General features: G+C 35.4%; 1 protein-coding gene across 17 annotated transcripts in view; it reads right to left on the bottom strand.

Moving 5' to 3' along the window:
• Positions 1-7,465: 7,465 nt before the first annotated feature.
• The window catches only part of SGIP1 (SH3GL interacting endocytic adaptor 1), a 202,255-nt gene continuing 194,850 nt past the window's right edge, over positions 7,466-14,870 (bottom strand). For all 17 annotated transcript variants that reach the window (XM_041771006.1, XM_041771021.1, XM_041771020.1 and 14 more), the window contains 4 exons: positions 12,034-12,236; positions 10,819-10,883; positions 10,073-10,237; positions 7,466-8,661 (listed from right to left, as the gene is read on the bottom strand). In XM_041771006.1, coding sequence (XP_041626940.1) covers positions 8,639-8,661; positions 10,073-10,237; positions 10,819-10,883; positions 12,034-12,236 — 456 coding nt within the window. In that variant the 3' untranslated portion in view covers positions 7,466-8,638. The remainder of the gene's footprint in view (positions 8,662-10,072; positions 10,238-10,818; positions 10,884-12,033; positions 12,237-14,870) is intronic.

Genomic DNA, 14,870 nt, shown 5'->3' on the forward strand with positions numbered 1-14,870 from the left:
AATAGGATAGGGGCACTGAGCCGCGTACAGGCTTATCTCCTGAGCTGCCAAGGAGGCTCCTTCACTTTTCCTAAATAGGTTTCTTCCCAGCCTCTTAAAGTTTAAGAAGCTTTGAAATGGAGGCTGTTTGGCCTTGAGGACCTATCTGGCCTCTCTAAAAGGCCCTTCCCTCCTTAATAATTAACCAAGAGACCCCTCCCCCAACCCAAAGCAAACAAATCCAAACCTTTGAAAGGACCCTTCTGTAGTGGGCAATCACTGGAGTTAGAAATAAAACAATACCTCTAAGCTTTGGCACCTGTCCTCTTATGAGTGGTCAGTGCAGTTAGCAGAAGCTGACAAGAGCAATGCACCGGGATGACAGTAGAGCCGTAAGAGTTAGGACAGCGCGGGGGAGGGGGGGGGGTGCAGAGCGTTAGAGTGTTCTGGGCCCATCCCAATCGCTATTCACAAAAGAGGGAAGGGGTTGTTTATTGAATATCCACAACGTAGTAGGTAGGAACTATTAGGGGACTGGTAAAGATTATCTCTTTTAATCTGTTCATTGACCCTATGATAAGGGGAGAGTAGCTCCATTTTCTTAAAGACAGGGATGAAGAATCGAGTAATGTGCTCCAGTCTATCATTAAATCACGGGACTGGGATGTGTCCTACTCTAAAGCCCCTTGCACTGTGTCAAAACGTTTTGTCCGCTTTGCCACCCCAAACACGCAGTGAAATTTTCCAGAAATGCGGGTAAAATTTTAAGAGGCTGGTGATAAAAGAGGTTCACAACTGAATTTAGTTTTACATTTTTTCATTTATTTTCCAGAAAAAAAATTACATTTAAATAACAATTTACTTTAGATATTTCATCTTGATCTCATGTATAATTAAAGTTTGTTCGGAAATGGGAACCCTAGTTGCAGTAATGTGTCATGATAAATAATTGCATATTTAGGATTTTGTGAAATGGGTGATTGGTATGAAGGAAAAAACATTTGTAAAAATCATTATTTACAAAAAAAAATGATGTCCACACCTTTTCTAACTTATAAGGCAAGTAATGTTAAAATGTTCTCATGATTATCTTCAGTAAATCAATACTACACATTCATATCACCTTTGCTCACCAGCTAGCTTTGCTACAGTGAACTCTTGCTTCTTTTGCTGGTTTTTTTCTTGAGCACAGTACAGAAGCAGTAAAGCTTTCATCATAGACAAAGCAGTAACGGCCATGAGAATAAAAGTACTCTTGGTTGAATTACACATGTAGGAAAAAGAGCCAGGCATTAATATTTTAATTAGATTTTAAAAATATACTTGAGTATTTTAACCCACAATTTCTTTTATAAATATTTTATGCTCAAGGAATTCTGTGAAATTAAATACTTCATACTAGGTCATAAAGAAATTCAGTTTACCGTTGCTATAAAGATCACGGGGAGTTCTAAAGAAAGGCTACCACCAACTCAAAGTACACACTAACAGCATTTTTCTTAAGAAAGACAATTGACTGAATTTTATTACCTTTGGAAACACAGCAAAATTTCTCTGAGATTCTTTTCCTAGTTTCTCTTATTATCAAAGGAAAAAAAAAAGAATGCCACTTAGTAGGTGTGAAAATTAAAATTTGATCCTTTATAGATTTTTTTCCTACATGAAGTGAAAAATTAAAAGTATTTGTATATTGAACCCAGTAATATTCAAACAGTTAAAAAAGCCAGCTCTGTAAATGACTGCTTGGCCTGTAGTGAAGCTCTGCTCATATATAAGATTAGCATATCATCATACATATCCCAACACTTGGCTTTTTCAAGAAAAAATATTCAGGAGCAATTTTCCAATTCTCTTAGATTGAGAGAGAAACAGAGAGATTAGACAGGGGCCAGTCTTTCATGCACATCCATTTAAAAAACAAGAATTCAATACTGACCTGCAAAATTAACACAGCTTGTAAGAATTTTCATCCTATCATCTCACAAGGAAAAGAAAACTATCTGACTTTGGACCCTGGGATAGTGATCCCAGTGGTAGACATTTGGTGTATTATTTAAAATAGTTTAAAGTAATGATGCATGTATGAATAACACTAGGCATCTGTTTGGCCAGAGAGAAGAGGGAGAGAAAATCTCAGTGAAGTAATATACAGCTGAACAAATGAGATGGAATTAACATTTGCGTGACATATTCAATGGTATATTTAAAAATGATAAATGGCTTATCGTCTATCAAGCTGATTCACAAACTCTGAGTGAATTAAAAATTGAGCTATATTTAGAGAAATGTAAAGTGATTCAGCTTTATTCTGAATCAGTTCATCCAAGAATTTTTTAAAAAGGAATTTTGCTGCTTTTGTGTATGAACGATTGATTTGAAAAATAAAGCATTGCAAAAAAGAACTGTGAAATGCTCATCAGTAGAGTGTAGGGTTCTGCAAAATCTTTGCTAAGTAATGTATCCCTCTCATTTTAAAGTGTTTTTTGTATAGTTTCTAACGAGACTATGTAAAACTGCGTTCAGCGTTCATCTATCATGATCCAATTTCTTAAAGCCACTCAATACGATATTACCAAAGATTGTTCGCTAGCATTAATTCTACTCTGTAAAGAATTTGTTTTCAACAGTTGGTACTCTGATGTGCTTGGTCATAGGTGCAGACCTTAAAAATAATACTTAAAAAATTAAAGTATTACATGAATATTTTAGGTGATAAAGTTAAATTCACTAAGATATACTAAGGAAAATTTAAAATAGATACTAGCTCATTTGAAGTGGCAAGAATTTTTCTTCAAGTTAAACAAAAACCCAGAAGCATTCTTTCAAAACATTCCTGGTTGTATTATTTGTGATTCTTGAAAGATATGTAAGCTGGTGTTAAAAGAAAACTTTTCTAATGTTTCTTCAAGGTGTGTTTAGGGAAAAAAAAGTGTTTTGTGATTTAATAACTTTCTTAAGCTTCATTAAAACACTAACCTTTATTATCAGTGTCCAAGGAGTGGGGAATATGGCATAGGATCATATATTCTCAGGCCACAATGAATATTTCCCAGAACCAGTCGGCCTGGACACAATTTGGAAAATACTGGATTATAGGTGAATGCTGAAGTATCCTTTACTTATTTTCTTTTAGGCATTAAGAGACACATAAAAATATATATTTGCTTCTCATTGAAACATCTTTTCTTATAAGGTTAAAGGTGTATTTAGAATAAGCAACGTACTACCTTAGGGATAGAAGAAGACAATCAAAAATACTATAAGTCAAAGGAAAAATAACTTGAGAAGTTATACCTAGAAAATAATTATACTTATAGTGGATGTCAATAAGGAGGTGCTTTTCTCTCACAAGAATAATCATTTAGGATAGAAATCAAGTGTTAAACATGAGGGAGAATCAAGAGATCTGATAGTCAACTCAATAGACTCTAAAATTTGACTTTCCTCCAAGAAGAATATTTCAATTTGAATTAGATATTAAAATTACAACTCTAGCCTACAGAAGATGATAGAACGTCAAAGCAATGACACAGAAATGCTAGTGGGTTTTCTTTTTTTTTAATATTTGGAAATTTAAATATTTGACTTCTATCTCCTTTTCCTCCATACATTCCATGTACAAAAAATAATGTAATGGTAGACGTGTTTAATTCACGAGTGAGGGAATGGCATTTAGATGCTATTTGCCAAATGAAACAAACAAACAAACAAACAAACACAAAAGAAGCAGGAAAATCCAATAAAGTTTCATGACAGAAGTGCACACAGTAAAAGATGGTGTGGCAGGTCATCAGAACACCTTCTTTAATCAGTTAACGTAGATTGATTTGTTCATTCATATCAGCAACTTAATTTGATTTATTTAAAGGAAACATCATTTTTACTTATATTAACTAATTTTTAAAATGATATTTAGAGATCATCCTTCTTTTAATATCATAACAAAATTTCCTTCCATTAAATAAATTGCTGGTCAGAAAACCATGTAGCAGAAAGTACGTTTAGCCTGAATGGGATCTTGCTGAAATGAATAATCTGTAAGGAAAAAGAAAGCTTAAAAAAAAAAGGCAAAACTCAACAAACTCATCTTCTTAGTAGATATCTAAATATTTTACTATGCCATTCAAATTTAATTGACAACTGTGATTATTCTGAAAAAAAAAAAAGGAAAAATAAAATTATTGAGTTAACTCCTTTAGAATGACACTGGTCCATGGTTATAAAGCATTCAATTCAAAGGCCTACAAAATAAATAGGGTCAGCTCAAAAGTTACACATCCATCTGAGTGTCTCTTGCAAGGAGGGAGACATTTATCAGGACTTTTTTTGTGCAGTGAGTGATAGCTTGCAATCTGCCTACAGCTTCTCTTAGTCTTTTGAGCCATTGATGGAAAAGGAGAAATATGAAAACGAGAAAATACATTTCAGGCCACTTTGAGACTATATAGCGAGAACTCTAAGGAAAAGATAAGGATTTTCCCAGAAAAGCCTTGAGTCTTTTTTTTTTTTTTTCCATTTTTCTTTAACTGGAGAAAGTTAAATGGACTGAGTGAAAAAATAAACTCACCAGAAAAATGATATTCATTCAACTTACAATTTAATGTTTAAAATTTGATAGAATGTCATAACTAAGAAGGACCTCAGAGATGTATTAGGGCAATGATTCTCAGGTTTTGGGTGCTTGTCAAAATACATATTCCTAAACTGCATCCCTAGATATTTATTCTTTTAATTTAAACTTGTTGATGCTATCTGCTAGGCTCTGGGACTGAGCCAAAATCATCACCCTTTTAAATGAATGTTAATACAAGTGGTCCACAGTCATTCTTTGAGAAACATACTCTTCCAACAATTTTGCTATTGGAATTATCCTTATTTTGATACTAATTTTTCACGGCACCTTTAACCTTGGGATTCAAATGATATGTATATAGGAAAATAAAACAAGAGTTTATTTCCCAGAATGAGTAAGCAAAACTGGTCAGAGAGGCTCCCTCTGCAGTCAAGATAACTGGGTTACTTCCAGCTGCTGTGTCACTTCGGGCAAATTAATTAATCTAAGCCTGGATGTCATCATTTGTAAAATAGGAATTAAGAAGAGTACTTACAACTTCTGGATTGCTACAAGTATTAAACGAGCTAGTATCTATCGTGACTGGTATATGGTAAGCACTCAAGTAAATATAATTTTTTATTACACGTCAGTCAATTACTGTGATTGTCCAAGTTTTCTTATGAAGCCCCCACAGGAAATCTATCTGATCTAGTAGAACCATGGAACTTCAGAGGTGGGAGAAATTTTATAGATCATTGACATGTTATGATAGTGTTTAAATAGTGCTGGTGTCAGGGTGGGAGTGGGGGTAGGGGCGCCCAAATCTAAACTGCTTGAAGGAACTTCGTCATTGCTTTGAGCTGTTTTGCATAACAGGATTTCATATGCAATTTTGTTAGCAGAAAATGCTGCTGTTAAGAAAAACTTGAAAACCACTGGCAATCCCAATCCCAATCCTAATCCCTCATACTAAAGAGAACAAACCGAGAAAGGCAGTGATTGTCCAATGTCACACAGCAGTAGTTAGTGGTAGAGTTAGTGTAGTTACCTCTGAAAAGAAGATTTTGAAATGAAAATATGTGTCATTATTGCATCAAACACTTTGCAGATGGAAATGGATAAAAATACATAAAAACAAAAATAAAAAACATCTCTATTCACTCAAAACCATTTGAAATGTGGACCTTCTTTCTTTATAGGTGAAATATATTCCCAAATACCATACAATGAATTTTCATTTTGTCTGTAGATGTAGAGAAGAGAGCTTTAAAAATAATTAAAAATTTAACTCTTAGGAATTATAAATTCCAACTATGGTAAAATTCAGACTAATTCTTAACAAGAATTTATTTTTAAAAATATCAAGAAAATATGAAATTTATTTAGAAAAAAACATACTTTCCATGTTGTCAAAATAAAGCAATATCATTTATACTTTCTATCTTGTTAAAACAGAAACTTTTAAAATCATAAATCTCAAGAAATAGTGTTCTGGTTAATGAGAACTCTTTCTTTTTATTTTAACCCCTAGTATTGAAAATATTAATATGTACTTGCCTGTTTTCTTCTGTTTTAGGAATTGATAATGGACCTGACTTAATGTTTGTTAGTTTTTATAGCAGAGACTCTTGCATTGTCTAGGATCTTTTTTCCTAATATGAATTCTTATTGTACAGTACAGTGGATACAGGTTTAACAGGAGATTGTAAACTATAAAATTAGAAAAAAAAAACCCACTACCAAAATCTAAAGCCCTGATATGAGTTTATTGTGTTATTATTTGACCTATTTTTCTGAAAGGAGAAGGGATATCTTCTCTATCGAGATACTGGTTATTGAAAGTTTAATAATTATCAAGCCAATAACCTCCATTCTGTTTCACAAAGACCAATTAAGGGATCACAAGAGATCTTTATAGTTTCAAATTTAGTTCCTGGAAACGTTTGAATAACATTAAAGATTTTTGTAATCTATGTTTTAAATTATATTTTTACAATATCAACAAAATTATTCCTTGAAAAAAACCCTTGTGTTTAATTACTAAGTCACTCTAGAACTATATAAAATAAAATAAAATATAAAGAGCAAGACATAAGAACCAGTAATATTTACACATTTTTAATATGCTTTGTGTTAATATTCAATACGTTTTCCTTATGAATTGATTACTTAAAAATGCATCTTTAAATTCATATGCTGTATAATTCTCAATTTTCTGCTCCTTACTCTCCATTGGTTTCAGTGTTTGATGTTTTGCAGGATTAAAAGTTTGCATTTTCTATTTTGGTTTCAAAATCAAATTGAATATCTTTACTTAAAATGAGTACATTAATAATTTGTCCAAAAAAACTTCAACTCCAGACTTTCTGGGGAGCCAACTGAGAGTATTTGAATAATAGAAATTCTTCTGAGGTAAAACAGATCATTTTGAACATTTTCTTTGTAGCAAGCACTGACGCAGCAGTACAAATGGTAATTTAAAAAGTTCCACTATAAACAATTGCCAATCACAATCTCATTTTAAAAGTAAGACCTACAAAATTTAATTTGATTCTAAAATCTAAAGAGACTAATGATTCTTTGTCAAGTATCAGTGAACGTAAAAAAATTTAGCAACTAATGATAAATACAACGGCTTACTAATTCCAGGTATGTAATACTATAACTTAGGATAAGAATTGGTTCATGTTTAAAATAAGTTCTATGACTTAAAGGAAATTTCATGTTTGCAGATAGTGGAGGAGGAAGATTTGACAACTGGGACTAACCCTGAAGAAGTGCTTCTCCATTCTGAATCCTCCTCACATTGTGAGGCCAGACTGAGTAATTACAGTTTTAATCGTACCTTGCAATGATGAAATCATGACATTAATTTTTGATAACTCTCTTTCTGATTCCCCGAGAATGGCAAAGATTTATAGTCACATATGATGAATCTTATCCAAAATGAAATTTATTGCACAATAATGTGGATTGAATTTCATTTATAAAGCTTTTTTTTTTCTCCTTCCCCAATGATATAAATGATAATGATTAAAATTTGCCTTCTGGACTTAAAAGGGGTGGGAGGGACTGATTTTTTTTTTTTTTTCGAGTTTTAGCCTTAATGGTCTGATTCCTGCAGGTAAAGAGAAAGATACATGGTACCATTCTCAATGCTATACGGGAGAGACTCTGTTCAGACTAATTAAGCAAAAGTTGTTAACCAGTCCAACTATGGAAAGTCTTGAAATTTTAAAGTCACAATTTTGGCTTTAGTCTGATATTATTCAGCAATCTCCACATTTGCTAAACTGTAGAGTGAGGGGGAAGTAGTTAAGACTTCAACATCTTCTTTACTCTTGATTATAACTTCATCTACTTAAACTTTAAATATGAATTGCTTTCCCTTTTTACACAAGTTATAAAAATAAGAGGCCCTGTTTACACAGTTTGCATTTTTATGAAATTTGCAGTTTGAAAAAAAAGCTTTTTAAAAAGTGGTAATTAATGCTCTTCTTGAATATGCTGTAACTTTAGAATTTTTTTTCTGAAATAGTTTCTGAATTTAACCCACTAAATATTTGAAGATAGAATTTTTATTTAGCACTAGAGTAAAACATACTAAGGATTGAAGAAAATGAAGGTTTTTTTTCCTCTGGTTCCACTTAATTTTCTTTGTATGTGGCACCCCCTTTATGACAGCTATCAATATTATATTTAAATTTTATATATTGACAAAATGCAATCTACCTCTGTAAGCATTGTGCCATTCAACAGTACTACTATTAAATTTACATACCACAGTTTAAATTACATCCATTTCAGGAATGGTAAAATGCTAAAACTCAGGTGTCTAATCGCCTTACTGGAATGAGTACAATTTACAAATACAATAATTACATTTTAAAACCATTAACAATATTACACCTAGAAGTAAATACTGCGAGACTGGTCATCATGGTATTGTGTGAGGGAAATCATTGCTGAAAGTCACAGACATTTCCAGCAGATATATCCCAAGTGCAGATTTTGGTTTGTTTCCATCAAACCAAAATTAAAACCTGTTTCTCATACAACAGTTCTCCATTATATGAATCATCCAAATCCTTGCATAAGATTTTATTAGTTATCTGCCAAATATTTTCCTGCAAAACAAAACAACATATCAACAGGTTATCTGCTAGTTCCATAATGTGATTATGATACGGGCAACATTTTTATCCTTCCTGCCTACCCCGAGGAGCCTAATACTGCATTTTGAGAGGTGTGGTATTAGTATAAAATACATACAATTTTTTAAGTTTTCAATTTCCCAGACCAGGTAGTTGCCTTTTCACATGTCCGTGTATGAACACTTTGCAGAGGTTTAGGTTTTAGGATGGGCTGGGAGATTTGTTTCTGTATGTGGGAATCCAACTTGTTTTGGGAAGAGTAATCATGTAACCTGGGTCATTTTTGAGAGTGGAAGGGTTAAAACTAGTAATTACATGAGACCAGCAGGGATAAAAACCAGGAGTTATCCTGACAAGTCATTGATAAGTATAATCACCCTAGTATTGGGGACTTCTTCACCAAAAAACTATCATGTGTGCCAAAAACATGTCTTATGGCCATATTCAGCTCATGGGCAACCGTTTCTGATACCTGGCTTAGATTCTTGAAGGTTGCTTATATTGAAGTGAAAGATGGATCCTCTCAGATTTCAGCTATGCCTGACAAGTCTAAAATCTATGAAGTCTTGTTGGAAAAAAAATGTCTTTAGGTAAGAGGTAAATTCAGAGGCAAATAGCATTTACTTTGTTTATCAATATAAAAACAGTAGGATTGGGCAGCCCAGGTGGCCTGGCGGTTTAGCGCCGCCTTCAGCCTGGGGCGTGATCCTGGAGTCCTGGGATCCAGTCCCATGTCGGGCTCCCTGCATGGAGCCTGCTTCTCCCTCTGCCTGTGTCTCTGCCTCTCTCTCTCTCTCTCTCTCTCTCTCTCCCTCTCTCTGTGTCTCTCATGAATAAATAAATAAAATCTTAAAAAAAACAGTAGGATTTATTCCACTGGCCTTAGTGTATACCTGTGTATATAATGTATATAATAGGAATGACTGGTGATCCCCACATAAGAAACAGAGCCAGAGCCATGATCGGTAGGCAAGGCCTTCCTGATTCTGATTTCTAGTTTATTATCCAATTTTTCATTCTACAATCTGTTTGCTTTCTTTTTTTTTTAAATTTTTATTTATTATTTATGTATTATAGTCACAGAGAGAGAGAGAGAGAGAGGCAGAGACACAGGCAGAGGGAGAAGCAGGCTCCATGCACCGGGAGCCTGATGTGGGATTCGATCCCGGGTCTCCAGGATCGCGCCCTGGGCCAAAGGCAGGCGCCAAACCACTGCGCCACCCAGGGATCCCTCTGTTTGCTTTCTAACTGGGATGAGAAATGGGGATTGGGAATGGGGAAGAGGAAAAGAAAGAAGATGAGCAAATCAGACACTTTTCCTTCTCAAGAGAGTAGCTAAGGCAACACTATTTTTGCAAAGGGAACTCACAGGATGCCCACTTACCTGCAGCAAACCTTTTCTTAATGAGTGAAAACCGATACCCTGCTCCAACAAGTTCAATATCACAACCAGAAAGGGTGCTTCCTTCACTTGTGAACTGCACAACCAATGGGGAAGGTTTGCTTGGGCCTTCGGATAGCTGAAATCTCGCCAATAAAGAACCCACCCCTATAAAAAATTTTAAAAAAGAGTATCATTGCACAACACACTGGATATAGTTTTGCAAATTATATTCAAAAGTTAACACACAAAATCTAACTTAGTATAAATATACAAAATAAAACATACAAAATAATGTATGTTTCAGTGACAAAATGGTGATGAATAAATTTTTTCATGAAATATTATGAGGAACTTTTCTTGTACACTAATGAAAGTGTAATTCAACCACATGATATTTCAAAATTTGGGAGCATGTTACTTGGAAAGCAATGTATTTTCCCAGTCAGAGGAAAGTGAAAAATATGTAAACTATCAGGAAGTGGAGATCTGACACAAAATGAAAACATGTCTCATTAAAACTCTTCTCTGGTTGAAGTATGGCCTGTCTGATGTGGGGTTGGGCAGAAAAGGGGAAGTAGAGGATCCACTGAGAAATTATTTGCTTTTATTGGTTGAGATAAGTATACACCAAAGTAAAGTGAAATATTCTGCTTGCTTCTAATGCTAAGTGTATTTTGATTGATAGTTTTCTAATACCTGAAAGTTGTTTCGGCTTTATGTATTAAATAAGCCTATAATTACAGTACCTCCATTTTCTGACTTCTGAGAAATATCAGGAATCTTCCACAATATTCTTTGTTGTTCAGCATTCCTAAAAATAAATAAAATAGGTAAAAGGCTTTTGTGTATGTAAAGGTTTTTGTTTAATGGATGCCTTATTTTTTCTAGATAGTGTTCATTTTAAAAAATGAATCTTGACAATGTCAATTATGATTTACCCATTATCTATCTATCTATCTATCTATCTATCTATCTATCTATCTATCATCTATCCAACCATCCACACATCCGTCTACACATAAATGTTCTTTTTTCTGTTCCTTATTATAACCAGCTACAACTCTGTCAGATAGGAAAACATATAGAGGACAATGCAGTTAATTTTTTCTGACACCTCTAATGAATAATGAATTCAGGTAACTTAAGTTGGAGCTGTCATATGGCTGACTTTTTTTTTTAATGTTCTATTTTTTGCTTCTGACAATCACATGGAAAAACTAGAATATTTTCTCTAAGAGAACAAATCCTTTTTAACTTGGTTTCTCTTCAGCGTCTGTTCCTGTACCTTCTCCAGTGGTGATTTTTTATGGTCCAGAGGCTATAGAACAAAACCCTACATTTCTTAGATGCCCCTGCAGTTAGGGTCTTAGATGCGGCTTAGGGTCCACATGACGTGCACTGCTTGAGATTTGGAGGACAGAAGGGAGCAGAGGCCATTCTCCTGCTGTGTTCGTAGCTCTTTTCTGTTGGCCAGCAGTCTAACTGAGATGTGGGGATCTTCCCACAAAGTGCTATATACAATCCAGTCTCCCAGTTCCAGGAGTGGTGAGAAGCAGTTAAGGCAGTGTCGGTAGGAACTTTCTTATCCTTGGATCAACATGGCTCTGGTGAGTTCTTGAAATTAGTGGCTCCACGGGCAGCTTTCTCATTTTTCTGCTTCTTGGTTGTGGTAGAGCTAGCAGCTTCCGTGGTAAGCCAGTTCTGCAGTGTCCTGCGGAAACATTCTTGGAGATCCAGTCTAAAGCTTAGTCCTCTAGCACTTCTACTATTGTGTGAGCATCTAAATCCCTCTGCTAAATCTTTTCTTCTTAGAATAACGGGACAGTGTTTCCTGCCCTGCACCTTGACATACAGGCCTGCTGTATGGCCTCCTGTAGGAAATGCAAATGCTAAGAAGTTTATGATCCCTTTGCCCAGAAACAGCCGTTTGGTAAAGAGGAAGGGGACTAGTGGCTCCTTACCAGACTGCTGGTGGGAGCACAGCCTGGAGCTTGGTTACTCCTCCATCTATGGGGACCAGGAACTGCACATTGTTGAGGGCCACAGCAGTTGTCATTGCATCGATGTTGTATTTGTAATCGATGCGCAGGTCAGTGCTTGCTGGCTCACACCGCCAGTTCACTGCCAGGTTCAGAGGTGTGGATTGAAGGCCCTGGGCAGACACCTTGCCAAATGACAGGAAAGAGAATGTTTAAGGCTCAACTGTTAGTCTGAAACAAAGCCAGAAGCTATGGTTATCTCCCATGGAATATTCTTAGATATAAAATGTCATCATGTTGTTGGTGCTGCTTACAAATGAGCTTGCAGTAAATATCATTGGGAACAGTGCCCTGTGAAAGGGAGCTGCATGCTACAGGTAAACTGTTACAGATGAAAAATAAAATCAGCTACTAAAATCTCTACAACACTTTAGAGTTTACAACGCACTTGTGTCACTTAGGGAGGTAGTAGCATGCTGCTTAGGAGCTGAGGACAAGGAGTTAGTCTTGGATGTGAGTTCTGACTGTCACAAGCTGAGTAATCTTGGGTCAGTCACTAGTCCTCTCTGAGTCTCAGTTATTTCTTCATCTGCCAAATGAGAATTATAACAATAATATCTACCCATAGAGCTGTTGGGGAGATGGAAGATAGTTTATGTGAAATAGTCAGCATAGTGCCTAGCACTTAGTAAAGCATTAATGTTTTCATACATTAATACTCTTAAAAAATTTTTAAAATTTATTCATGAGAGACACACAGAGAGAGGCAGAGACATAGGCAGAGGGAGAAGCAGAGGGAGAAGCAGACTCCCTGTGGAGAGCCTGATGTGGCACTTGATCCTGGGACTCCAGGATCACGTCCTGAGCCGAAGGCAGACACTCAACCACTGAGCCACCCAAGCGTCCCCATACATTAATACTCTTATCATACTTTCTCTTCACAACACACCAGTGAGTTAAATGAAACAGGTTATCATTACTCCTTTGGATTTGCCAAAGTGAGTACTTGAACCCAAGTCCTCTAACTGGAAGGGGTACATTCTACTGTCTCCCGTCAATTCTAGTTAGAATCAACTGTGAGTTTGACCAAGGAAAAGCCATGTTTGCAGAATTAACGATATTATCTTAATCTAAAGACAATAATACCAACTTGATTTCTGGATCTACAACGAAAAAATTTTAACGTTATTATTTCTTGATTGTTCACTGTGACGATGAAGAGCTCTAAGAGATTCTTCTTTTACCAGCACACATACACTACAGGGGCCATGTGGGTGATGCCTACACCCTTTTGGTTTTATTCATGGAGTATGAGTTTTGCTGATTTTAAAGACTATACGTAGCTCTATTGGCCTAGCAATGCCTCCACAGACGGATACCATGGGGAAGGGGCCTGAGGGCAAGTTGAGCTCCTAAGGCAGCAGGAGTTGCTATAGAAACAAGCCCAGATATGAATTCTTTTATAAAATGCCATAGCTTTTGATGGCAATTTTTGTTAGATAACAATTATAGGTTTTTAAAAATTTAAATATTTTTAGCAGCACAGTTCTCTGCAAATGAACTTTGCTTTGGAAATGTGTTATTTAAGGTAAATCAAAAGAAGAGCAGACTGACCCCTCCGGGCTGGATTCTGTGCTCTGTCTCAGTGGTGGTTCTTGACTCCCCAGTGGCTCCTCTACCTAGGGACAGTGCGTTTTGGATTTGTGCGGGTGTGTTTTTGATCGACCCAGTTACTGGAGGATGCTATGCTCATAGCGGCCAAAAACTAAACATGCTGAGATTTGAGGGCAATCCCAAAGAATGCTTATTGTGCCTCCCACCCAATTCCTTGCATGTTGGAAAACACCACCACTGCAACTAAACAACAGCAGAAGGGATTCCTCAGAGCTCACTTTAAAACAAACCAGCAGCCCTAAGGCTACTTATATTTAACAAATACTTTGAAATATATTAGGTCATTAGCTCCTTACAACAGCCTGTAACATATCTAGGTAGGAATCACAATGATCCTTATTTGCAGATGAGGAAACAGAGCTTCAGGAAGATTCAGTGCCTAAAGTCAGAGGCCAGTAGGAAGCTGATTTAATTCCAGAATAAGTTTCTTGCCTCCAATGTAATACTTTACAATAGCCTCATGTTGCAATAGGTGAATTCTCTCTTCTTCCTAGATTCCCTGAATGACACGGTGGAGACTTAAAAAAAAAAAATCTGACAGCATTTAAGAATTTAAAAAAATGTTTTTAATCTGAAGTGACAATGTAGAGGTGGTGTTTGTAATGAATGGTTGTGAAAGAAAACAAGTGAAGTTTTATATTTCCCCCTTTGGGCATAAGAACCATGCATGTGCTTCTAAATTTAACTTCTCATTCAGGGAAATATTTCATTGGAGTTTGCTTTTCTTGCTCCTTTTCCTTTCTCTCAGAAGCTTAAAGCAGTCACTAAATGTGTTTTAAACGTTTGGGGGGAAGAAAGTTAAATAAAAATGTATTTTAAATCATATCTTAATTATACAAGAGATGAATTTTTGTGGCATCATGTTTGTTCAGTATTATTGATAACATCCAAAGCTTAGGTGGTATTATTTTCACAGGACAAACAATACAATCATTTGCATTTTTGTAAAATGTACCATCATATAGATACTTTACTTTTAGTGGTTTCCTTACAACAATGTAAATAAGTGTTTTCCAAACTGTAGGGTATATTACCACCACAATAACTAGTTTACCAATATTTATAATCTCAATTATTGAAAGTTTCTGCAACTTCATTTTTGTAGTCTTCAAGAAGCCTTTTATTTTCTTAAAAATGATAGGTTT

Source organism: Vulpes lagopus, chromosome 10, assembly GCF_018345385.1.
Source record: "Vulpes lagopus strain Blue_001 chromosome 10, ASM1834538v1, whole genome shotgun sequence".
Taxonomy (NCBI): domain Eukaryota; kingdom Metazoa; phylum Chordata; class Mammalia; order Carnivora; family Canidae; genus Vulpes; species Vulpes lagopus.